Raw genomic sequence first — 27,580 nt, 5'->3', positions numbered from 1 at the left:
AGTGACTCTTCTGTGTCTCACTAATATGCTGCAGTTATTCTGCTGTGTCTTCATGTGCTGTCATTTACTAAAAAGAGATGACTGAATTCTTTTGTGTTACATCAGTAGTTTTATTTTATTTTAACTGTACATTGTACTGTAATTAAATCAATCTTTATCTTTCAGTTTTACTACATTAAAAGGTTCCTGGCTGAAATTTAACCAGCGATATAGTGTATGTTACTGTTTTGTATTGAATGTTAAAGATTAAATAACATTTCATTTCGGAACGCTGCTCACAAGTCATTGTATCTACCATGAGAGTTTATGTAGTTTATTTATATATTGGTATATTTGTGATATAAATATAATTCATTCATTTGGGAGATATTGGACAGTTAATATATTGAGAGTAAGCTACTTTTTAAAATTATTATTTAGATAGGTGGACAGATGGATGTCCTGTCATTTAAAGTCATGAACTTAATGAGTTTTACTTGCTGTGTGAGTGATGGGACTCTGTGTTGTTATTGTGTCAAAAGGTTTCTCACCATCTGCTGGTGATTCTTCTGGATCCATTTGAACTCATTTAGGGGGCTAAGGCCAACTGGAATTAGATTTATTTTTAATTACAAGAAGAATAGCAAATGTTTAAGTGGCGCAGATGTTTGAAGTAATCAAATTTACTGGCAAAAATTAAAATAGAAGTTCTTTTCAGGGTGGGTTTCCCCTGCAGATGTTTGCAGACTCTGAAAGTAACTAAAGCTGTCAAATAAAAGTAGTGAACTAGAAAGTACAGTATTTCCCTCTGAAATGTAGTGGAGTGGAAGAATAAATTAGCATCAAATGGAAATACTCAGCGCTTAAGTAAATGTAGCCTACTTTCCACCTCGGTTAGGTGTGTGAGAGTAAACACATGTTTGTGTTCCTGAAGGAACACAAACATGTTTTTTAAACAAATATCTGCACACAAACTACAATGTGTCTCCAGTCGTCCCTTGAGCACAAGTCACTATAATTCAACCCATAAATAACACATTTGTTCATTGGTTTCATGCATCTGAAATAAAAACAGAAGCATAAATCTTATCAGATGGGGGAATCTGGCACTAAATCAAAGCTGTGGTGTAATTTGTATGGAAGCCCATTTCTGCCAATGTGTTGAAACAATTATGTAAGTCATTATAATGAGAAACTATCTCAAAATAATGACTAAGTATCTCAAAATAATGACTTACTGTCTCTGGTACTTGATGCTGCTCCGCCTCTGGCTGACTGATGGGCCCAGCTGATTGTCATTTCATCATTTTGAGATACTAAGTTATCAGTTTGAGATACTAGTCATTATTTTGAGATAGTAAGTCATTATTTTGAGATACTAAGTCAATATTTTGAGATACTAAGTCATTATTTTGAGATAGTTTCTCTTTATTTTGAGACAGTAAGTCATTATTTTGAGATAGTTTCTCTTTATTTTGAGATAAAAGTCATTATTTTGGGATAGTTTCTCTTTACTTTGACATACTACTGTAAGTCATTATTTTGAGATAAGTCATTATTTTGAGATAGTTTCTCTTTATTTTGAGACAGTAAGTCATTATTTTAAGATAGTTTCTCTTTATTTTGAGATACAAGTCATTATTGTGGGATAGTTTCTCTTTATTTTGAGATACAAGTCATTATTGTGGGATAGTTTCTCTTTACTTTGAGATACATAGTAGTAGTGGTGGGGAGGGAGGGAGGGAGGGTTAGGGTTGGTACTTGATGCTGTATCTCGCTCCGCCTCTGGCTGACTGATTGGCCCAGCTGTCATGTCGTCGCCCCCTGCTCTCTCCACCACTGGCCAATGCGTACAAAGCCCTTTCTGTACCCTCTCTGTACTGTATTCAGATCCGTGCCTTTGTGCACCATTACGACGCGGCCCTAATGGCCTCGTAGCAGCAGCAGCATTAGATTAGAAGAAGACGACTGTTTATACGGGAACTCCTCTCTCTTTGACACACATATACAGCTCACCTCCCAAAAACATGAGTCCTGGACTGGCGGGTATAGCGGTGGAGATGCTGAGCGGGGCTACCTGCAGGGCAAGGCCGAGGCTCGGTAGCCTATTGCTGGCCCCGGTCACCAAAACAGTGCCGCTGATGTCCTGCAGCAGCACCGGGAGCCGGAGATTTCGCTCCACGTCTTCGATGCAAGGCTTTTCAGAGTTGGCGAGAGAGAGGTCGAAGACTGTCACGTCGTTTTACAACCAGTCTGCAATTGACCTCTCCGCAGAAAAGGTATAAATGTGACTTTTGTTGTAGTATAAATGTGCCTTAAAAAGTGCCGTTACCTTAGCAACGAGCTAGAGAATTCTACCTTAGCAACGAGCTAGCGAATTCTACCTTAGCAACGGGCTAATTCTAGCTTGACAGTAGCCGTTAGCAAAGGGGGCTTGTGCTGCGTTCAATGAACACCAAAAAAACCGCAGTAAATATGACAATCTTCTCTTTGGCGTACAGAAAGGTAAAGTTACGCTTTAGGATTGTGGTTAAAATAAGAGATTAACCTCGATTTGTACTTCTAAATTGTATAAATATCCGCCACAAATAGGTTAATACATATGTGGTATATGTATTAATTTATGTCTTTCTGTTAAAATGAACAAAATGGAAGGTTGTCACTCTTTTGGGTTTGTTTTCTGATGGCAGTACAGTGTTTTAGGATGGGATGGTTTCGCTATGTGTTATTATTATCATTATTTATACTAAATATTTATGTTTAAGCAAAGTCCGTAATGTTAGCTGAAACTGCAACATGCGTAAAAATAAAAATGTTCTCCGCGGGGACCTGAATGCAGCGCCATGAGGACATTATGTTTAGCTAGCAGAGGTTTTGTTAATCTGGGTCAAATTTAACACACATTTTGTTTAAAAAAACCTGGCACTATGAAGGTTTATTGTCACCCACGTTCACTTTACAATAAATGTGACAATTCAAAGCTGTCAAGGGGAAATGTAGATGTCTGGAAATTGGCCAATAATGGTGTCATATTTCAGCTTGTGGAGGTCAAGTCTGTTATCTTATCTGACTACTTTTTCACTCTCTACAAACATATCACCTACTTTTAGTATTTATTATTGGACACTTTCAGTTTCTACTAGACTCTAGTAATAAAATATCATATTCTTCTTTCAACACTCCTCTAGTGTAAATAAAACATGTACAATTATGAAATTTAAAGGTAGACCTAAAAAAAAAAAGTACCAGCACTTGTTTCAACACCACCTTCCTCTATCTTTTGTCCACTTTATTTACACTTTTCCAAATAAGTATGAATCATAGCCACCACTTGGATGTCTCAACACTTCCTGAGATGCTAAACAGCTGTCTCTCTGAACATAATGTTCAGATTTCAGTCACTTAAACTGGAGCAAAACAAATGTTTCATTCACAGTAAAATGAGTGAATCTGCAGCTGCATTTCAACACAAAACATCAAAATTAATCGTCAACCAACTCCTGCAACTATGGTGTAAATGAAAAATGCAGTAGTCAAAAGTGCAGAGTGGTAAATAAGACCTAAAAGTGCCAGGAAAGTTAATAAGCATGTTACATTCTTTCTACAAAAATATTAGCTGCTAATCTGCGAGAGCATAAATCTCTCTGATTGCAGTCAGCTGCAGTTTGTGTCTCATGACTTGAAGTCACGCATTCATGCAGTGCTTCTCAACCTGAGGGTCGGGATCCTCAAGGTGATTAAAAATGGTGGGGGGGAGAGTGAAACTTGTGGATGACTTTTCTTTTTAAAGCCACACTTCTGTATCAGATCTTTTCACAGTGTCATAGCAGAGTAAACACAGCTGTAGCATATAAAATTAATAACAACTTGACCCTAATTTACTGGTTAAGACGTAGATAAGATAAGATGTAATTTAAAATGACACAGCAGTACAGTGGGGGGGGGGGGGAAGTAGCAGCCTAAGTGTGAAAGTGTACTAAAAATAGAATAAATAGGATAAATAAATAAAATGTTATATACAGTAAATTGGACAAGCAATGACAATTAGGGCTGCAATTAATGAACGATAACAATAATTGTATTTTTGTAGCACTTTTAAAAACATTGTTTGCACATTCATAAATGAAAAAAGCACACTACAAAAGCACATATATGGTAAATAATCAGTATATTTTAAGATTAAAGTGGCAAAAGAAACACACACAATGATACCAGTGGGGAATAAGGTAAAGGAAAAGAAAAGGATATAAATAGGGAAATTGACACAATGAGTGCTAAAAGATAAGACAGCATAAAGCAACATCTATGAAAGTACTTTTTGAGAACATTATCTTCACTATTGATTAATTTGCAGACCATTTTCTTGATTCATTGGTTAATATTTTGGACTATAAAAGAACAGAAAACTGAATCCTAGTTTAATATTTTATGTATACGCTATAAAAGTTTATTCTCACTCTCATAATGTCATGCTGACACTATAGCTGTTGCATAACTCTGTTAATGTGAAGGCATCGTGTTGCACATCATTTTGTTGTAGGTGTGACGGTGTTCACTGTATCAGTAACTTAATCACTGCTCCTGAAATCCAATCGCTGCATAATGAATCACTGCCTCCTGTTTGAAAGCACCTTCTTGTTCCTTCTCTCCTGCAATACGTGAACACTGCAGACTTTCTCTGGCCGAGCACGTAGTCCACACAAAAAATTATATTTTTATAGATCAGGGTTATTGTACTTTTGGAATTTTCATTAGTTTTTTAGTTTCAGTTTCAGATTTCAGTTTATTTTTAGTCAAACAAATGATTAAGCACTTTTAGTTAGTTTTATTTCAATGAAATTAACTATGTAAATGGAGTGGACAAAAAATTAGGAACACTTTTCAATGTAATGTAATATTTTTTTACCACTATTGTTTTTTAAATTGCTTTTATACTTATTATTTATTTTTCTTCTTTTATTGATGCTTTTCTGTTTTTACTGTCCACTGTGCTGGTGCAATACTGCCCCATCCCCATCGTGGGACTAATAAAGGATTATCTTATCTTTGATAAGATAGTTTATCTTTTATTGTTTATTATTAACCTTTATTGTATCTCGAAAGACCGTTGAGGAGGAATCCTCATTTACCATCAAAACAAAACAAAACAATATTCGTTAAAAGAAAAGAAAAGAAAAGAAAGAAATTTAAAAAATATATATTAGGAAAAATAAAAAATAATAGAAAATAAAACAATGAATAAATAGAGTTAAGATGCGGTGAAATAAAACAAGGCCTGAGATAAAGCTTTTCAACAGCTGTAAGGTGCATTATATATTTAAATCACCTGTAAACTGTACATTTTTAGTAACAGCAGCTTGTGTTCAATAGTATTTAACATTTGAGAGGTTTAAATGAAAGCACAAATTCTCAGGTAAGGTATGAAAGTCATAATCAGCTCCATTTATTTCTGGATGTGTGGAGTTGCTGAGGAAGCAGTTTTGCAGCTGTTTTCTTTTGTAATGTAATGTTGATGACTGTAATTGTGATTGTATGTTTCCTCACAGGCCTCAGTGCGACTGACCTTAGCAACCCTGTTGTATGCTGGGAAGTCTCCTGACGGACATCACATCCTGGTAAATATTTACATATTTCAACCACACAGTCTTTTTAATGAGAGGCTCTTTGTGCTGTGAGTGTCCTCGCTCAGCTCATCTGCTTTTCCTCTCTACTGTGTGTGTGTGTGTGTGTGTGTGTGTGTGTGTGTGTGTGTGTGTGTGTGCGTGTGCGTGTGCGTGTGTGTGTGTGATCTCAGAGCAGTGCCAACTACCTTCACAAGGAGCTGCCTGTGCGGATCGCCCATCGCATTAAGGGCTTCCGTAGTTTGCCCTTCATTATCGGCTGCAACCCCACCATCCTGCAAGTGGTAAGAGTAACGGACCTCGAGACACTCGCAGCACCGCTCCTCGCTACAGTGTGGAGAAATATACATGAAGCAAGGGAGCACTGACACTGCACATCATCCTAAAATAAGAATAAGTAACAACTAGGACGATGCTCAGGAGAATCATGGCTGAATTTTGAGTGAAAGGTGGAACATTTTGTGGTAACGTTGCTCTTTCACACAGCGAGTTGTTACAGCTGCAGCCTCCATTGTTCCTAGTGTGAGCGGGAGATAAAATCCTCTATTACAGTAATCTCAGTCATTTTATATTTATTATATATTTCCTGTTACAGATAAAATACCAGATAATTTAAGATACTTCATCACATTGAAAAGTTATTTTTTAAAAACCCAATATTTCCACACAGCAGTCCTCCTCACTGTCCTAATACAACTAGAGGTAATAAAGTTAGCATCATCACAGGCACACACTAATAAAAATGACACGTGAGCTTATTGTACTGGTAGCAGTAATGTCAATTAAACACCATAAACAGATATTGCAATACAAAAATGATGTTGTGACACTTTTTCACTGTTTCACTTATCAAGTTTGGGCCCATAAATCGTTAATTAATTCACCAACAGTTCCTTTAAAGTGAAGCAGGTTGCTTTATTAAGCTACAGGATGAGATTAGAGTAGGACAAACATTTTGATTATACATTTTCTATTAATTTTAGTTGCTTTAATGGTGTATATTGTATTATGTGAAGCACTGTTTGACTTCGGTCTGGAAAGGTGCTATACATTTGGAAGCAACAATGCTCCATATATGATAATAACTTCCAAAAAGTAAATAAGGTTAAAAATAAATAAATACAGAATAGCAACTCTGCAGGGCGGCAGATGGAGTCTCAAAGCAGCTGTAGAGACGATACTGTACATATTTTATCTTTGTACTGTAGCCTGTGTGTGTGTGTGTGTGTGTCATACATTATACCATATGGACTGGCAGCTGATGTAACATATATATACATTCAGTATTTGGGTTAATGTGTCACGACAGATTAAAGATCAGCAAAGCTTTTCTTTTTTTAATGAGGTCATGGATCAACATAGTGAGTTTAAAGGGTTAGTTCAAGTATTTATTTGTGTAATGAGCACATTTCAACAGGTTAGTGTTACTTTAAATCAAACACGAACGTTGCACACTTACCGGAAATGACCATTAGCTCTACTGATTGCATTTATCCTTTCCTTTTTTTATGCACTCAGAATATTTAATTGTAAGTACAGAAGTATGAGATTTGAGACACAGCATCAATTTCCCTCCATTAACCTCTACTGGTTAACTTTAGAGCCAAAGATGCTGAAAAACCTGATGTTCCTCATCCAAATACATCAATCATATGGACAGATTTAACCTCAAATGGCTCATGAATGTAATTTAAGAGCATTTGTCAGAACAGAAGTAGCAGCTTTAATACATAGCAGTTTAACGTTCTTTTGCCCATGATAATTTATAAATAATTGCTGTTCTCAGTAGTTTTCATGGGGACTCCTTTATTTACTAGAAGGTCATGTCAAAGAAAAGTGTTCACAGTGAAGTCTGAGGAATGTAAAGGGCACAAGGGTCGCTGTTCCTGGAAAGACACCTCACTGTCGAGTGTTTCAAATGCCATTTTTGACAAAAACAAAATTCCATTTAAATGTTTTCTTGCACAGTTTTCTCAAAATATTAGTAAATAAAACAGTCTGCATGGCTTCACTAGTGTTTCTTACAGACAGTTAAACATCACAGAGCCGATCTGTGTCTTGGTTTTTCTATTTTCAGTGAGAGTTTCTTGTTTGTCTCCAGGGTGTCCTCTCCATGTGGGACTTCTCTCTCTCTCTCTCTTGGGTTTTTTCTCCCTCCAACTCCTTCATAACCGATCTGTGGCCTCCTCATGTCTTTTTTTCTGGCTGATGAACTTTCACCTAGATTCCTTCCTCGCTGGCATCACGGAGCTCCAGTGTGCCGATTACATAAAGCACAACTCCTTTTGTGTGACACCCGTTGTAATGTAGGTCAGGGTGACTTTTCTCTCTCTGTTCTCTCCTCTGTCAAAAAAAAGAAAACAGAGATTATAACTCACACACATTCAGGTTATGAATTAAACTAACAGCTCATATTTAACTGAGGAATAAAGTCTGTTTTCTGATTCAGTTTGTTGTTTGTTGGTGGAGGAAAACTCATCAACAAGCATCCAAAAGTGTTTCAGTAGTTTAAGCCACATGGAGTTGTTGTTGGAGTTGTGTAGTTGTGGGGTTTTGGGGCCCAGTTTAGGGGACGATGCAGGCGTGATGCTTTCTGGTTGGATGGACGATCACAGAGAATCTGTCTAACTAAAACCTCTCCTCTGCTTTCTTTACAGCATGAACTGTATATCAGAGCCTACCACATGCTCATTGACTTCCCCCAGGTGAGTGGCACAAACACACACATGTACACATATATACATATATATATCGGAATATGGTCACTTTTGGAGACATTACATAGATTTTCTTGAGACTTACCATCAACCTTACTAACCTTACCTCCCCAAAACTTAACTACTGACCTAAAAAATGAGCCTTTTTTCCAATTAGTGAGACAGTTTTGTCCCCAATTAAATGGTCCTTAGCCTGAAATTTGTCCCAAAAAGTAGCTAATGAAAGACGTGACACACACACACACACACACACACACACACACACACACACACACACACACACACACACACACACACACACACACACACACACACACACACACACACACACACAAAAGAAGAAAACAACAAGTACCAGGTTTACCTTTGTTTCACGATGGTAGGAGCAGATAGGAGATATCAACTTGTGCACATCAAGATTAAAAGTGAAAGCGATAGTCTTTAACTGAGTTTAACTGAGGAACACACACACATATATATATATTTTGCAGACATTACATAGACTCACATTCATTTCTTGGAGACTTACTATCAACCTTACTAACCTTACCTTTACCTCCTCCAAAACATAACCAAAGCAAGTTTAATTATTTGGTACAAAGTTTTTATGGTTACACCACTTAGACATTTTTTGCCATAATCCTCTAATATATTCTCTCAAAATGGATTTAAAGCAGAAATATTATGCTGGGTCCACAAAAACAAAGATGTGTGCAAGATATTCATACGTTTATTTTCACATTTTAACCCCTTTTAAATTTGACTAAACCACATGGACACCAAAAAAACATCATTGACCCTTATATAATTATAGTGCGTAATGCTGGTTTTCAAACATTTGAACTATTTCAGTCTTAGTTGGAGGGTTGATGTACAAGATAAAATGTGACTGGGCCTCTTCGTTTGGTAAACAATCTGAGCCTTTGCCTTTTTGTGTCGCTTTTTGCATCTTTTTATTTTTGAGTTCTTGGCACAGACAGATGTGTTTTTGTTCCTGCGTTAGTACGACTGCAAGATTTGAACAGACCTGCTCGACACGTTTTATGTTTTGCTCTGAATAAATGCTGGTGTTTTCACTTGTCCTACGTATCAGTGCGATCTCTAAAAGTTACCCTCTGGCTGAAAACAGACACGCCAGATGTAAAAAAAAATTGATCTTCAAGCCCCAGAAAAGTATGTGTGACAGCCGTACATCACTGTAGAAGTGCCCCACTTACTTTAAGCGTCTTACTTTTTTACTTATTCTGACTCTAGAGTTTAATTTGTAGTATTGAGGATGAAAATGAGAGGATGTCTACCTTCTTTCAACTCCCATACACCTGCTAATACAGAAATGCTTCATTCATTTGTTTATAGCAGCTGTTTCTTCTGTTAATATACTGTAAATAAAAGGCAACACTTTCTTTAGATGTGCATTAAAAGCTAAGAAAAACCTTGAAATTGCCTTTTTAAGATAGAGATTTAGCTTTAGAGATCACAGAAATTAAAGGGAGAATTAACTAAAAATGCGTCTTACAAACACGTCGAATAATTGAATAATCTGTTGTCATAAATGTATATAATTCGTTGTATTTATCTAACTCCTCCTTTGGTGTAGAGCGTAGATGGAGAGGAGCTACGTATGGGTTTTATTTTACATTTTTTTATTATATTTTGTACTAAACATCATTTGTATTTTACTTTATTTTGTCCTTTTTTTTCTTCCTTATTAACCTCATCATGTATTTTTCTTATACAAATAGCTATTACCATTTGTAAGAGCTAATGGGGATCCTAATAAATTAAACAGTGATAGAAAAAGAAACGGCAAAACATGCAAGTCACCAAAGAGACTTCTTACCAACATGATGAGATTCAGGGATTGAAACGTAAATAAAACCATCATTTAACAGGGTTGAAGTAACATGTTCCCCCCTCTATCCACAGATCAAGGATCAGGACGTGGAGGCTCGTTTCTGTAAGCTGGTGCAGCAGCTGCTCGACGACCACAAAGACGTGGTCACCATGTTGGCCCAGGGCTTCAGGGAGTGTCGTAAACATGTTCAGGTAAGAGCTGCACCTCCAGTTACTGCTTTAAAGAACCAAATTACGGAGCCATGATTGCAGCTTCACACATGCAGTGAACTTTTTATTCTCTTGTTTTTATCCATTTTACTCTATTTTAGTTTAATTTTATTTCCAATGTAACACTTATAATTGTATTTAAATGTCTTTTTATATTGTTATGTGTTGCTTTTTTATTCTAGTCTTGATGAAATGTGTTAAACAAATAAATGTGCCTTGTCCTGAAATGTTCAGGAACATTTCCTACACAGATCAGAGATTGATATTCAGGGAAAACTTTACCACCAGTTTCTCATCTCAAGATCTAGTAACACTTCAGGGAAAATACTGGCACAGCTGTGTTAATGATTTGATAACAAACAAAGCAACACAAGTTCTTTCTCCTTTTTTTTACAAGAATGGCTGATAGTTACTGACTGACTTATTGACTTACTTACTGATTTACTGACTCACTTACTGACTTACTTACTTAATGACTGAATTACTTACTGACTTACTTATTTACTGACTTATTTAATGACTTACTTACTTACTTAATGACTTATTTAATGACTTACTGACTTACTTAATGACTTATTTAATGACTTACTGACTTACTTAATGACTTATTTACTGACTGACTGACTTACTTAATGACTTACTGACTGACTTTTTTAATGACTTATTTACTGACTGACTGACTTATTGACTGACTGACTTACTGATTTATTTACTTACTGACTGACTGACTTTCTTAATGACTTATTTACTGACTTACTGACTGACTTTCTTAACGACTTACTTACTGACTTACTTACTGCCTTATTTACTCACTTGCTGACGGGCTTGTTGACTGAATTACTTACTTACTGTATCCCCTTAGGGAAATTCAGATGCATCCAGTTGCTCACACACATAAATAAATACATCAATACATATATACAAAGACCTTGAAGTTAAAAAATGAGGGTAAGAGCAAATTAAAAATTAAAAAGCAGCCTAAAAACTCCAGAAAATTGATTGTGTGAGACAGTTAAAACATTGTCCAGTATTGCAGCGCTCCTGTGATGATCTAATGACTTTATTATAAAGCCCGATGGCTGCAGGTACAAATGGTCTAAATTAAAGGTCTTATCTAGTTAATTTGTCTCATTCTCTGCGTATAATGACAGGTTTGTTTCTGCTTATGTGATCTTAAAATCAGTGAATGTTCCTGCTTTTTGTTTTATAGTTTGATTGTTTTCATCAGCTGTTTTTTTCCCTCACTTCTTGTTACAGGATGAAGTGATCCTCCGCAACTTCCTGGATACAACACTGTGCTCTCGTCTGGGGATCCGAATGCTGGCAACGCACCACCTCGCCCTCCACGAAGACAATGTACGTCTCACTCTTCCTATTATTCACGTGACTTTTTAAAAACCTTTTTCCTGTGTTGTTTGCCTGCAGGATGTTATATAATAAGGTTGTTATTAGGTCACATTTTCCACTCAAACATCTCTAATGGCTCATAATGTTTGTTGGGAGGAAAACTCAAACATAATGTTGGTCATGTAGAACATAATTATTTGGCTTTTGTAGCTATCCAAGTATCCTGAAATCCCTGTAAATGTTTTAGTACAAAGTGTTTTAAAGGATAAGGCTCAGGCATTTTACATTTTCCTTATTTACAGCAAATTCCCCGAACTGTCTGTGGTACATGCACCAAGCCTGTTGGTTCCTAAAGAAGGAAATCAGCTCTCAAATATATGTTTTACTTTTCTTTTAAAGGCTGAATAATTTCATAAAGTAGCTGGACAAAGAAAAAAAAGTGAATAATACATTTGTTGGAGACTGTTTTCAGCTGTTGATTCAGACAAATTTGATGCTCAAGCGAGGCTATGTACATGGATTTCTGATCATTTATATTAAAAAAAAAAAAAGACCAATATTAATCCAGCGGTATTTAAAAAGTAATGTTTCTAAACCCATGACTAACAGAAACAAACTCATTCCCAATAAAACCAATAAATGCCATCATTGTTCAGTGGACAGTTCAAGTGGTATTTTAATCAATTATCAATCAGACTTTATTTTTATAGCACTTTTCATACATAGTAATGTAACACAAAGTGCTTTTAAATAGTACAAAAAAGAAGAAGAAAAAATAAATAATGATTCAATAAAAACAGGAAGTGAGGAAAACAACAGAAAATATCAAAATTCAGAATACCAAAATAAAATAAAAGGTTATATAAGATTAATAAAATATAATAATAAAATAAAGTCTCTATAAAATAAAGTGAGTAAATCCAGAAATGAGAGGTTGGATATTTAAAAGAAAACAATAAAAGAAAGAAAATAAAGTAATTAAACAACAACTACGAGGAACCAGACTATAACTGAATATATTAATAAATTACACTTATAGTTTCTTTTCTTTGATTTGAGTGAACAGTTTCAGTATTTTCTTGTTGTTCTCATTTCAGCCTGATTTTGTCGGGATCATATGCAGACGTCTGTCTCCTAAAAAAATCATTGAGAAGTGGGTGGACTTTGCCAGGTGAGTGTTTTTAAAAAAAAAATTTTTTTAAATCACCTGGATTTGTTTGTTTATCACCTTTAAGTGACTTTTCTGCTTCTGTACGAGCGCTCATGTTGACAGAGAGAGGACAGAGGTCAGCTGATAAACTCTCGGTAGCAGATGTGCTTCGGCGCTCCGAGCTGTGAGAACAAGATACGAGCAGTGTTTGCTTTGTGTAATCTTATCAAATGACCTTTTTTTTTTTTTTTTTAAGAGTCAGACAAGTGAAAAAAAAAAGTTTATTCTGTGTCTAGACTCCTAATTTATGAAATAGCTTGGAAATAATTAATTTAAGGAGGGAGGTGCGCAGTTTACAGCTCGTGAACACAATTAAATCAACATCTGTGTGCAGTTTAATTCACTATAATAAGCAGCAATTATAAAACACAGGTCACATTAATGCAGAATATATAATCACTATGTATATATAACCACTTACAGCCACGCTAAAAATATATACACCCTTTGTTCTTCGGAGGGATCGCAATGTCCTCCGCTTTGGTCTCCAGCATCTCAACATCTACTAAAGTACATCTAGCTGTTAATAGCTAAAGTGTTATTTGTAGAAAACATGTAGAACATTTAAATAAGTTTAAATCTATAACCCTTTACCATACTGTTCCTATACTAACTTATAATTAGTCTCTACACTAATTCACATTCATTAATTCCTCCATCAGTTATTAATACATGTTTAATTAATCCCTCTATCTGATTCATCTTGTGGACAAAAATACATTTACAATCAGTATTTTATGATCCAGGAGAACATATTATAGAATATGATGAATACAACATGTTTGAATGCAGATATTTGCATATATAAAAATGTAAAGATGTATTTTATTTCCTTTTTTTAAAACTCTGGGTCACATTGGGAAAGGTCCAACTAAATAAAAATGTGTATATGGTTTTTTTACAGCTCTCAAATGTAAAAAAAAAAAAGGTCAAATTTGACCCTGAACAGTATGTAAGGGTTTCAAAAATAATTGGACATAGAAATTTTGCAGGTATCGTTTGACGTTAGACGTTTCGAAACTACTTGGTATCGATTTATTTTGGTCAATACCGGACAAACGCAATGAGATTTTTTAAATAAATATAATATATTACAGTAATGTGGATATAATTACTAAGTGGATAAAGGCAGATAATATAACAGTCTGTTAAGCTCAGAAAATTACATTTTTACTGTAATGCAGCCTTTAAAAGCAGGAAAAGACTCACAATATTACGATATTCAAAATCTAAGATGATATCTATAAAATATCACTATATCGATATAATATAAATGTATTGCCCAGCCCTATGCCTCAATATAAAGACTGTATTGGTTCTACAATGCAGGTTTTTTCGAAAGTCAAATTGTTTCCACCCAGTTTAACAATGAAACCTGTGAGATTGAGATGTATGAGTTTGGTGTGATGTTCTACCAAATGCCCAAAACCTGTCGAGCAAGGTTCGAACATGAAGTTTTGGATCATTTCCTGTGTACTGCTTTGCCCTCATGTGTTCTTCTGTCTCGTCCACCAGACGTCTGTGTGAGCACCAGTACGGTAATTCTCCCAGAGTGAGGATCAATGGTCACGTAGCGGCTCGCTTCCCCTTCATCCCTCTGCCTCTGGATTACATTCTACCTGAGCTCCTCAAGAACGCCATGAGGTGATGTTACAAGATGTTTCTAACCCTAACCCTCCCGTTTGACTGTTTCTGATTGGTCTGATTTTCTTTTCTTTTCATAAGCTGGGATGTGACGATACAATCAGCTGATCCATAACACAGGACTCATGATTGTTACACCAGCAATGTTTTAACAAAGCTGGAAGGAAAACAAACCTCGACTGTTAAAAAGTTCAGTTAACTTTCTTATTTCCTATTCTCGTGGGCATGAAACTTGCAAAATATTTTAATATAATACTATAATAGAGCTGGGCAGAAAATTACATCATTTTACTGTAATGCAAACTTTTATAACTAGGAAAAGATTATTAATTTATCTTTATTAGTCTCACGGTGCAGACATTTACAAAAAGACAACACTTCTGCCACATCGTGATATTACGATATCCAAAATCTAAGATGATATCTAGACTCATATCACGATGTCGATATAATATCAATATATTGCCCCCAGTCTCCTACTTTATACTTAAAGCCAAGTGTACGTTAGAGGAGAGCAGCAACATCTCACAACTGTCTAATGTCTGTCTTTTTAAAAATCCCAATAATCATAGTGGGGTCGCACATTACAGGATTTTTACAGGACTTGTTTATGTCCTCGAGCTGTTACGCCAAGTTACCATGGCAACGACATTAGCTGAGGAGATGAAGTAAAACAGTTAGGAAGTTAACATTAGCTAGCAGAAAGTTTTGAAAATGTTTTAACCTCAGCGTGGTTGTTAAAAAGGCAAAGACTCTCTCTTTTCCCCTCTGTCACGATTCACATCTGAGGAGACGTTAAAAAAGCCTCCTCCGAACTTCTCCTCCTACTGGCTGCTCCATCATCTAACCAGCCATCGATGTTTTAAACTCAATTCATTGGCTGCTGCGTCACTGTTCGTCTCACTGACTCGTCGACAAAACTACAAAACTCACAATAGAGGACTGTTAAAGACGACAGACTCAGGATTTATCCAAGATTATAAAGAGTCTGGAAAAATTAGTTTTAATTTCTGTCTGTACACTTGGCTTAAAACTAGAAAGAATAAGAGCCTGAACTTAGTTACAGTAAATTTCTTCATCACCTTAGTTTAGTATGAGTATAAGCATCTCATCTCATCATATCTAATGATTTAATAATATTAAATCGTTAAAATAAAATAAGAAAAGAAGAGTGAAACAAAGAGTAAAAATGAAATGAGAACTCTTCCGGTGCTTCGACCAGCAGTTATTTGACACCCGCTGTGGGAACAACTGGTCCGCATGGGTCGAGATCATGGCCACGAGCCATTAAATGATTGGTAAACGAGCAAGTGGAAACAAAGTGAAACTAAAATAAACTTGGTTGGTATCCATATGAGACGGGGGGGGTCCAGCTCCAGTAGTCAGGACGGCCCATTTAAGGCTGTTCTTTGCTGGTCCTGTAAAAGTGAGGACGTCTTGTTTTGGGTACATTTTGTTCGTAGAGAGAGTTTACACCATCAGCTCAGCTATAAACACAGGTTTGTTGAGGCTTAAGCTGATTTATAGGTGTATTAAATTATATTAATTGAGGGTTTTGACTCCAGGTAATTTGTATTATTACCATACAAGCATATGTGGAAGCAAGATTTGACTATTTTGTGTTTTTCTGTCCTAAAACGTACAATATTAAATCATTATCTCCATTATAAACATTGTTATATTTCTATATCTTACTGTTTTGTGTACTGTATGTGTGAATGAGTCCTGCCTCGTCATCAGAGCTCACAGGACTGTGTTTTGGCTGGCGCTGCCGGCTGCATGGTGTCTACATTCCTCTCATTCAGTCTGGTTACTGGTTTTACAGGGACAGAAGCAGAAGAGGCGAGGAGTGATTTAGAAAAGAGGCATTGATTGGACTATTACTTGCCGGCTTTTGTGATGTGTACAGTTTAATTAGTTGAGAGGTTGTTGACGTTGATTCAGTCCTGCACAGACAAGGACAGCCTGTGTCAGCAGATTCAGTAAGAAAAGAGGTTAAAGTTCGGCTGTTTTTTTCTATCTTTTCAATCTAATTTTCATGATTTATTACATCTGAACAGTTAAAGATTAATCAGTCAACTTGTAACTGGATTTTATTTCCAGGATTTTGTGTAATTTGCACCAAAAAAGTCAAAAGTTTATACAGTAAACATCATAAAAACAAGCTGTACATCATCCATTATGTTTATTTTTCAGTAAGAAAAGAGAGAAAAGAGGTTAAAGTTTGGCTTTTTTAAAAATATAAACCTTTCTAATTTTTATGACTTATAGATGCATAGATTTATCTTTATTGTCATTGCAAGTAATAATACTCCATTTGAGCGGTCCAATTACAGCATAAAAATATAAAATACATACACATAACACGCACAAGCCCAAACACATCTCACCCATACCCATGAAAACTTTAAAATATGTGTTGAATGCTCTTAAATATAAATAAATATATAAATAAAATTTGAGTTATTTTCCCCCTGATTAATAACCATGTCTGCCAGTATTTTGTGTAATTTGCATACAAAAAAGTCTAATTGTATGCAGTAAACACCATAAAGGCAACCTGTGAAATGCTGTAAAGCAGTACACAATCATTGCATCACAGCACACAAAGCACATTTTAATTAAAACACATTAACAGTTCAAATTTCAGGAAGAAGTTACAGGGATGGAAAGTATTTACTCCTCTTAACATGCATCTTTTTGTCTCTTTAGGTCCACCATGGAGAGCCATCTGGATACACCATACAATGTGCCCGATGTGGTCGTCACCATTGCCAATAACGACATTGACTTTGTCATCAGGTGAGTGCAGCAATATTTTAACGATGTTTTCAGGCCTCAAATCCAGACTGGAATAAAAAATACAATCATTACTATAAGGGTCAGTGAGGTTTGTTTTGTGTCCATGCGGTTTAGTAAAATTTAAAGGGGTTAAAATGTGAAAATAAACGTTTGAATAACTTGAACACATTCTTTTTTTGTGGACTCAGCATCAAATTTCTGCTTTTAATCCATTTTGAGAGAATATATTAGAAGATTATGGCAAAAACGTCTAAGTGGTGTAACCATAAAAACTTTGTACCAAATAATTCAACTTGCTTAAAAACACTAAATTCTCAATAAAACACTATATCAACTAGTTTGGCATGATCTTACATTATAACTTTTTATATTAAATAAAGGTAATGGAATACAATTGTTCTAAATATTACATTTAATCTGGGGAATCATGGAGATCAGGAAACATTAAATTTTTTTAAATGAAGTCATTATTAGTATAAGTCCACTTAAATACACTGTAGGTGGATAAACTATTTAATATTTATCATTCTTTTGTGGTTACACCATTTGAAATTTTCAGGAGCATTCAGTCTTACTTTTGGTTAAAAAAAATGGTATAAAAATGATATAAAACCAACAAAAATACTAAATGTACATTTTAAAAACCTGGTGCTGCTTTTAAAACTATTTTTAAAGATATTTTTTGAATTGCTCATCTTGTCACCGACCCATAAACCAACTCTTAAATGTCAGATACTGTTTGTTGAGCTAAAGAAGAAGAAAATTACAGTAATCAGATGTTGTGGTGCTCAACGCCTCCGGTGATTAATCCGTTTTCTTTCTTCTTTTCTTTTAAAGGATTTCAGACCGGGGTGGCGGCATCCCTCACAACATAATAGACAAAGTGATGGATTACCATTTCAGCACGGCTGAGGACAGCGCACAGGACCCCCGCATGAGCAACTTCTTCAACAACATTACCAACTCCGGAAACCAGTCTGGGCCTATGCACGGGTAAGAGCACGTTTGTTCCCTGTTTACTAGAGACTAACGGTAGCGACTACTCTCCAAAATAAAGGGATACTCAGCGACTTTATAGGCTTTTATCTGTGCCACATATACACTTATCCATGCTGAAGTTTAGATGAAGTTTTAATAATGTTGATTGAAGGAAAAACAAAAAAAAGACTGACAAAAATGATTAAACTATATAATATTGTGACAAGCAAATATACATTTTGGCTCCTACACTGACCGATATATTGGTCAGTGTAGATATATATCATAGATATATTGGCATCAGTGCATTTGTTGTCCGATATGTGCAGATTTTAGTTATACAGGTTTATATGTATGTTTGACTCTTTTTCTTAATTCAACTTTAATATATGTATGTTTTAGCTAATTCTAATTATTAAATTCCCATAGAGGTTTACTCTTTCAATGCACTGATGTTCATTTTATTCAAGGATTTTTATTGTCATTCCAGTCATTTAGAGACATGAAAGAGAAGGAAATAGCGTACTCAGGTCCTGATGATTGTTGTAAAATAAAATATATATATGCAAAATAAAGGATGAGTCAATAATAAAAAACTGTCAGGCGTTGTGCAAATCAATTTCTACAAGACTGAAAAGCACAAAGGACACCTGAGCTCACTCTTTCTGGAGGCTGGACGTGTGGTAACAAAGCTTCACTGACACACTTTTTATGGTGTGTAATTCACTTCTGTACAATGTAGGTTAACCGACAATCATCACGCCTCAGGCTTTATTTACACAGAGCCACAGTTATGCTGTTACACAGATGCCTTGTCTGATTTCTTCCCTGGATTACATGCAGTTTAGAGTTAGCTCTATTTCAGCCTGGAGCAGTGCAACATGTCTGTAGCTGTTTGACTAAAAAGAAACAAACACAAGAAGAACAACTTGTGCACTTTAGCTGTGCAGTAACATCATTTGCCAGCTACCTAAAGACTATCTGTCAACTGAAATTAACACAGATCAGACAAAGTTCTGCTCATTAATCGTCATATTAATGTTATTATTATTATTATTGTTGTTATTAAATAGCTGAACAGTTGCTTCTAGTTGTAGAGGGAAGACAACTTCCCTCTACAACTAGAGGGCCTGATCAGCTGTAGTCCCCAAACTCTTGAACGAGTTACTTCTGCAGGTTCGGCTGGGTTGTAAACGGTTGGAAAAGTTTTTATGGGAATTGTGGGAAAATAAACAGATATTAACTAGAATGAACTGTATACAAACGTAAATATAAACATTTCTTTTTGTCATGAGCAGACATGCATGTAAACTAATACAATACAAAAACGACATTTTGAGTGATTTATTTGTGAATAGAACTTTAATCAATTCTTTCATTGAACAAAAGAAAACATGAATGTTGAGTAAAATCAACTTATTCTCTATGACAGACCAGTAAAACCACTGCATAATAACATCTAAATAGTATATATATTATAACTTTACTATAATAAACCATGTAGTTATAAACAGATGAACAGCCTGAGATGTCTTAACAAAAATGACTGCAATTTTCAGTTTTTTGTAGATTATTTTGCACAGAAGCTGCTGATTGATGTTCAATATATGAGTTGTTTAAATATGATGGAAAAACATTTGAAGCAGCATAAAAAAATACTTTGCAAAGCTCTATGACAAGATGTTTCTTTTACACTCTACATTTAAGTTTCCTGTTACAGCTGTTTCCTACAACCCTATTTTTTCCAACCAGCTGTGAATTCATTAACTGTGCATCCTCACTGTCGTCTTCATCCTGCTGTCTTGTATCTTTTTATTCTGCAGGTTCGGCTTCGGCTTGCCAACGTCTCGAGCTTACGCCGAATACCTCGGTGGCTCTCTGTCCTTGCAGTCCATGCAGGGCATCGGCACTGACGTCTACCTGCGTCTGCGCCACATTGACGGCAAAGGAGAGAGCTTCAGAGTGTAAAAAAAAAACCCCCTCCCCTCCTCTTCCTCCCCACCAGGTCATCCTCGTAGATCCCAACCCAGGAATCAGGCCATACAGGGGTACAGAGGGACTTCAGGACCTCGGTGCACAAAGTGATAGCCTCTACAGTATGTTGTCAGAAAGCTCCTAAATTTACCCACTACTTCTTGTTTTCTTCTTATTTTTCCTTTTTTTTTTGCCTTAGACTGATTATAAGCTATGTTAGCTCTCAAGTTGATGATTTCAGTTGTTTTCCTTTGTTGTTTTGTACCCTGTGGCTCGTCATCTTGAAGTTTTAAAAAGGTGTGTATGAATTTTTTTGAATGTTTAGGTTATCGGGACAAACTGTGCATGATAGTGGACATTGATATGGATGAGGAAAGAAAGAGAGGAAAGGAAGGAAGGAGAGGAGAGAAAAATTTAAAAGAGCTTCAGTTGTAAAGAAGTTCATTTTTTGAAGTTACTGGTCGCATAGCCTCAAAACAGGAACAGACATTTCAACGATAAATGTTACAAATTAAACTTCTGAGACACTCCAGCAGCCCTGTCAAAACCTCCTCACAAAGCCGCTCACATGCTTCACCATGATCAATAGAAACATTAGATCCTTCCAGTATGATGTCAGCTGGTTTTTTTTGTTGTTTAGTTTAAAAAAAAATCAAAATCTACAAAGGAAAACAGCTGTTGTTTGGTGACAAGAGCACACAAGTTTAACTTCAATGTCCTCATATATTACAGCTGATGTGCTTTTGCCAGCATGTGTTGTAAAAACCTTCAACCCTTATAGTGGCTGATTTATGCAGAAGAAACTGCCAAAACACCAAATGCTCATTAACAGATTTTTCTGTCTTTGTCTTTTTTAAGAACACACACACACACACACACACACACACACACACACACACACACACACACACACACACACACACACACACACACACACACACACACACACACACACATAATTGATGAACACCTTTGTTTTTGTTTTGTTCAGCAGTATTTTAGAGGAGCTTTCAGGCAGGGAAGCCAACCGAGGGGTTCAGTTGCCTTACTGTGTGATGCTAAGTCCTTCAACTGCATGCTGACTTTTAAATTTTTCTTGCATTTTTCTTTTTGTTGTTGCCTTTTTTTTCTCGGTAGTTACGCACCATGTCAGTCACAATCTCATTCATTTTTGATGTTGGATGTTTTTTGCACAATGAAATAGATTTTCCAGCACTGTACCAATCACAGCCGTTTTTTTTTGTTTGACTTTATTGTAACAAACTTTAAGAGGAATACTATACCAGAGAAGTATTTGTCTAAAATTGTCTTCTTTTGTTTCTGTTTCATCTGATTTTCATTTTATTTTATTTTCCAGAAAGTGAGTCAGTTATATTTCAAGTTTTGTATTTTTTTTTCTTAAACAAGTTTTTGTATAAGGTTACATTTCAGAAAGGGTCAATGACAGGATTTCTGCACAATACTCATCATCATTTAGGTCCATTATCTCCAGATCACAACTTTAATTATGTAATTAACTTGAGACAACTAATGTGCACATCTAATGTTTGTTTTTTTATTCTCTTAATCCATTCATTTTCCTTTTTGTTTCTCCTCCTAATTTAATTCACTACAGACTTTTCACTTGTAAAGGCCTCAGTATGCTTCAAATGATTGACATCTACAGATAAGAGTGTTTAAACTTGTTTGGGTTGTATAGATGGGGGCAAAAAGCTGGCGATCTTTCTTACCTTCCTGCCTTACTGATCGTCCCCCTTTTTCAAGAATCTTTTTTTTTGTCTCAGTGAATCTTAAAAATGGGGATAATACCCAGAAGTCTCCACTTGAAGGTATTCATGGTGTTTCACTGCACTGTAGACAAAAAAGTGATGGAAGTAGTTGTATAGAGGATGAAAAAAGAGCTTAAGAGACACCAACCCAATTAAAGGTGGACGTATTTCTGACTTTTATAAAACTTTTGCTATCAGAAAGGCTGTTAAACAATCCTCAAAGCACTTCATTTGAAGCATATTGAGGTTTTTACTTTGGAATGAGTTGCCCTCAACCAACCAGTGGGAGTCATTAATGCAAAAAAATCCCTCACTGGCTTCCCACCAAACAAACATAGGACATTTAAATCATGAAAGTCCCGACCAACTAGAAGGTGGGCGACAACTTTAACCATTTACGTTGTTTTTTTTAAGCCCATGCTCTCAAATAATAATGAAATTCACATTATTAGACATCAAACTTGTTTTTTTTAGTTTTCCCTCATGTGATGTCACATTAAATGTCTCTTTATCTCAGGATTTACAAAAAAAAAAAAAAAGCCAAGTCATGCGATTTTAGAAATACGCCCTCATACATACAATAGTCGGTCAACATCAGCACTCCTTACATTTTGTTGAACATTCCCCGTTCGACACCAGTCGTCAAAACAAAAAGATCAACAAGGATGCTTCATTTATTTCATTTTATCTCTGTCTGGAGCGTTTATTATTGTGTTAGCTTATACAGTTATCTGTTTTCTTTTTATTTAGCAGAAAGGGCGTCGAGAGACTTGAGCTATTATTGACAAAAATAAGAATCTATGAACTTTGTAAACCATCAAAAAGGTCGTACAAATTATACCGCTTTTCATTTTTTTGCTTCTGACACTCGACCAGTTGATTATGAGTTAATATCGCAGGCTTTGAGTTGTACATTTTCCTCTAAAGCTTTATCATAAAAGCCTTAGAATCACATTTATTGTATAGCCTAAAAGGGGGAAATTGGACTGTTTTCTTAGTTTTAATAAACCCTTAAATAAAGTAATGTTCTGTAATGTATGGAAGCCTATAGAGGACTAAATTAAAACAATAATGCAATCTTGAAAATTGCAATTCCACAATTGCATTATCATTTTTCTACATATATGTATGTATGGGTTATTTGAGTAACAATTAAAATAAAAAATGCAATAATCCAACTTTCATTTCACACATTGTAAGGGTGAAAATGGAAAAGGTTTAATTTAATTCACTCCAATAAAACATACATATGTGGGAAAAGGCTTTTTGGAGTTAAATGATTTTAATATAGTCCCTTATAGGCTTCCATAGTCATGTTTAATATCTTACAACTTGAATAAGAGGGTTCACTTGCCTTTGCACTCACAAAAAAATGTCTCCTTAGATTTTTTTTCTTCTTCTGTATTTTGATTTAAAATGAGATTTTCGCCTGTGAGACATGATGAAAACATACGTGAACTAGTTACCTGAATTGTAAGATATCAAAACATGAGTGTGAATCTGATTTAATTTTGGGGGGTTTTTGACATTTTTATGAAACAAAAAATAACCCCCCTGTGTAATTTACAATCCCAGAATAACGGAGGACGGCCGATTATTATCTGTATTCTCACCGAGGCCGTGTATATGAATTAATGTGTTTATTGTGGCTTTTTGAAGGTCTTTGAAGATGTAGTATATATGTAGCTTATGCATGTAAAGACCGGAAAGTAAACACCACATAGCCGCCAGATGCTAGTAAAAATGGTTTGTGTCCCTTTTTTTGGAAACACATTAAACAGATAATTTAGAGATAAAAGTTTTATTCCCAAAATGTTTGACGGTGGATTGTAAAAAAAAAAAAAAAAAAAAAAAGAGAAGAAAATCTGGCATTGAATGTGTATTGTCTGCCCTCTGCTGGCCTAAAAAGAAAAGTGCAGGCAGACTGTAAAAAAAAAAGAAAGAAAAAGTGTTTTGGGGATATTAATAATGTCGGGGATAATATTGTGCATAAAGTGCATCATTCTAGTTTTGAAAGGAAAAGAGGATATACATCATATTAGTTTTTGCTTCTATTTCTAAGTTCTTTGATTTTGTAATTATTATTTTTTTTGCAGATAGAAATGAGAATTTAACAAAAAATAAATAAAAATCATTTGAACATCATTTTTCCAGTATGAGGTCAAACAGTCATGTGACCGACAACAATGTGCTGCCATGGAGTGTTTTGTTTCTCCCACATGTTTTCTGTTGTGTTCAGGACTCTGTAGACATTAAATTTTACTTGGTTGGAACTTTGATAGTATTTTTATACATTTATTATTAATCATTTAGGGTTGTTTTAAAGTGCATAAAATATGAAATATTAAACTACACACCTGCTTCCTCTGTGCTAAAACATCCATCAGTGCTCCTGTCATTTATAAAAAGCTAAAGATTAAAATACAGGAGGAGGAATATGTTTTAATGTATAAGCTGTTTGTCACTCATAATACTTATGTACTTTAACTGCAATACTTTAACTACATCACTCATAGTACTGCAGTACTTTTACTGTAATACTGCATACTACATCACTCATAATACTGCAGTGTTTTTACTGTAATACTGCATACTACATCACTCATAATACTGCAGTACTTTTACTGTAATACTGCATACTACATTACTCATAATACTGCAGTACTTTTACTGTAATACTGCATACTACATCACTCATAATACTGCAGTACTTTTACTGTAATACTGCATACTACATCACTCATAATACTGTAGTACTTTTACTGCAATACTTTAACTACATCATTCATAATACTGCAGTACTTTTACTGTAATACTGCATACTACATCACTCATAATACTGCAGTGTTTTTACTGTAATACTGCATACTACATCACTCATAATACTGCAGTACTTTTACTGTAATACTGCATACTACATTACTCATAATACTGCAGTACTTTTACTGTAATACTGCATACTACATTACTCATAATACTTATGTACTTTTACTGTAATACTGCATACTACATCACTCATAATACTTATATGCTTTTACTTAAGTAGGACTTTTCATGCAGGACTTTTACTTGTAATAGAGTATTTTAACATTGCTGTATTGGTACTTTTACTCAAGTAAAGGATCTGAGTACTTCTTCCACAACTGAAGTTAACTATAAGTACATCTTTTTTTCTTACACCTGCAACAGTCAGTTGGCAATTTATTTATTACACTTCCCACTGTGACTTTCAGCATCCACGTGACACTTTTAGAAGGTGTAGATACGGTAAGACAGTGTGCTCATGTGTGTTATATTAAATTTCACCATCAAGCTTCATTGGAAGTTAGGACAGAAAACAACAATAGTGACATTACAGTATTAGTAGTACACAAGGTTTGTCCAGTTAGTGCTGCAGTCACATCAGTAAATGTCCAAAAAGATTAAACAAAAATGAAAGCTTCTATCATTTAGGACTCTTTCACATTGAGCTCGACAGACCAGCAGTTTGTCGTTAGATGGTGCTAAACGTCACTGTGAGGATTGTTGCGTGTGTGTGTGACTGAGCCACAGTGAGGTGGTGTTTCAACCTTTGTTCCAACACCAGCAGGCTATGAACAGACACTTAAATATGAGCATGTAATATATGTATTGGTAGATTAAACTCTTTTATGTCCATCATTGTGTTTCCAAAAAGAAAGACACACCACACAGCTGAAAGCTTTAAAGCAGCCTGGCAGTGTAATCCCTGCAAACAATCAAAGAATAATCCATTAAATATCATCTTAAACTGTGGGAAACTGTGACAGACATCTATTATCTACGTCTATTTATTTGACATTTGATACATGAGAACACAGTCATGAGTTGACAATGAAATCAGCTGTTTGCTACCGACCTAAAACATTTTAATTGACATTTTAATGACATTTTAATTAACTTCTGAAGTTACTGCTGTCACAACAGTCCTGAAGCGATCTGAGAAAAAAAGAGTAAATATTTGCAGACTGTGTATATTTACCTGAAGAGTGTGTGTGTGTCTCTCTCTCTCTCTCTCTCTCTGTGTGTGTGTGTGTGTCTCTCTCTCTGTGTGTGTGTGTGTGTGTGTGTGTCTCTCTCTCTCTCTCTCTGTTTGTGTGTGTGTGTGTGTCTCTCTATCTCTCTCTCTCTCTCTGTGTGTGTGTGTGTGTGTGTGTCTCTCTCGCGCTCTCTCTCTCTGTGTGTGTGTGTGTGTGTGTGTCTCTCTCTCTCTCTCTCTCTCTCTCTCTCTCTCTCTCTCTCTCTCTCTCTCTCTCTCTCTCTGTGTCTGTGTGTCTCAGCTAGGTGAATGTAACAGGTTTCACCACAAGAGGACACACGTATGCAGTTCACACTCAGGCAAGAAAAACGACAGTAGCACATGAAAATGGAGGCATAAGAGGCATAATACTATTAGGAGTAGCCAAAAAATTGAGTAAAAAAGAATATAAATGAATATAAATGTTTAAAAAAGAGTCACTAAGAGCACTTTTTGGCCTGAGCTTCAACAACTGGATCAAACCAAACTGAAATAAGTAGAGAGTTTGTTTATCTTTGGACAACTTTTCTTTTCTCCTACCATTCCCCTCGTTGTGTGCGTGTGTTGTGTGTGTGTGTGTGTGTGTGTGTGTGTGTTACACATCCTGCCACCCTTTTCCCCCAAAGTACAAGCTGTCACTGTTCTCTTTAATGTTGTTATAGGAGCGTCTGACAGCACATCGCAGCCATGTTGGAAAGTATTCCCACACACACACACACAAAAAAAAAAACCAGGCCAACGTTTAATTTTCTTCATTTTTCTGTCTAGTCTGCAAATGGAAAGCGCTACTCGTCCTTCAGCAGTGAGACAGGATGATGTTTCTCTTAAAACAGAGCAGATATAATAACAGTTGGGCTGCTTCATAGCCGGTGATGGACTAGTGCTGCCAAATAAATGTCTCTTTAAAGTTGAATTTACATTTTTGAGGATGATTAACTCTTAGTCCCGCTCCTCTGTCCCAATAATAACATCACATTTAATCAAAAGCATCGCTCAGTAATAAAGGTTAATATCTCCATGTGTGGCTACAGGTCATGTTGTTAAAGGACAGGTTCACTTTTTTAAGTCATCAGGTGCCCAAATGAACACTGACACATGTTTTTCTTGCTGTAATCTATTAAAAAGATTCTTTCCAAATGTGACAAAATCTAAAAAAACACATTTAAAAGTTCATCTGAGGCTCCAGCAGTCTGAGGTAGCCATAATAAAAGTTATAGTTACCGTCTTCTTAGTTTCCATGTTGAGCTGTGGTGGAAGTTTAGTAACTAAAGAGAGAATGAAAGAATTTGGCATTAAAAAGACTAATGTGTAAAGATATCTACCTGATAAACAATATATAATGCAGCCTCTGCAGTAATAATTAACATTAAAGTGTTTTTACATCATTATGACATGTTTTTAGTCCAGGCTCATATAGTAAACGTGCACAAAAACTATAA

At 35.5% G+C, this 27,580-nt stretch overlaps 1 protein-coding gene across 1 annotated transcript; it reads left to right on the top strand.

Moving 5' to 3' along the window:
* Window positions 1–1,884: 1,884 nt before the first annotated feature.
* Window positions 1,885–24,486, top strand: bckdk (branched chain ketoacid dehydrogenase kinase). The gene is made up of 11 exons (XM_062433729.1): window positions 1,885–2,258; window positions 5,526–5,594; window positions 5,774–5,884; window positions 8,258–8,305; window positions 10,244–10,363; window positions 11,639–11,737; window positions 12,826–12,899; window positions 14,454–14,582; window positions 17,295–17,384; window positions 18,222–18,377; window positions 20,186–24,486. Exons 1-11 carry the CDS (start codon window positions 2,007–2,009, stop codon window positions 20,328–20,330), a joined length of 1,293 nt encoding a protein of 430 aa, XP_062289713.1. The 5' UTR covers window positions 1,885–2,006; the 3' UTR covers window positions 20,331–24,486.
* Window positions 24,487–27,580: the final 3,094 nt, after the last annotated feature.

The sequence above is a fragment of the Scomber scombrus genome, chromosome 14, assembly GCF_963691925.1.
Source record: "Scomber scombrus chromosome 14, fScoSco1.1, whole genome shotgun sequence".
NCBI classification, from domain to species: domain Eukaryota; kingdom Metazoa; phylum Chordata; class Actinopteri; order Scombriformes; family Scombridae; genus Scomber; species Scomber scombrus.
Note: the sequence above shows the minus strand (reverse complement) of the source record. Positions and strands in the feature narration are given on the sequence as shown.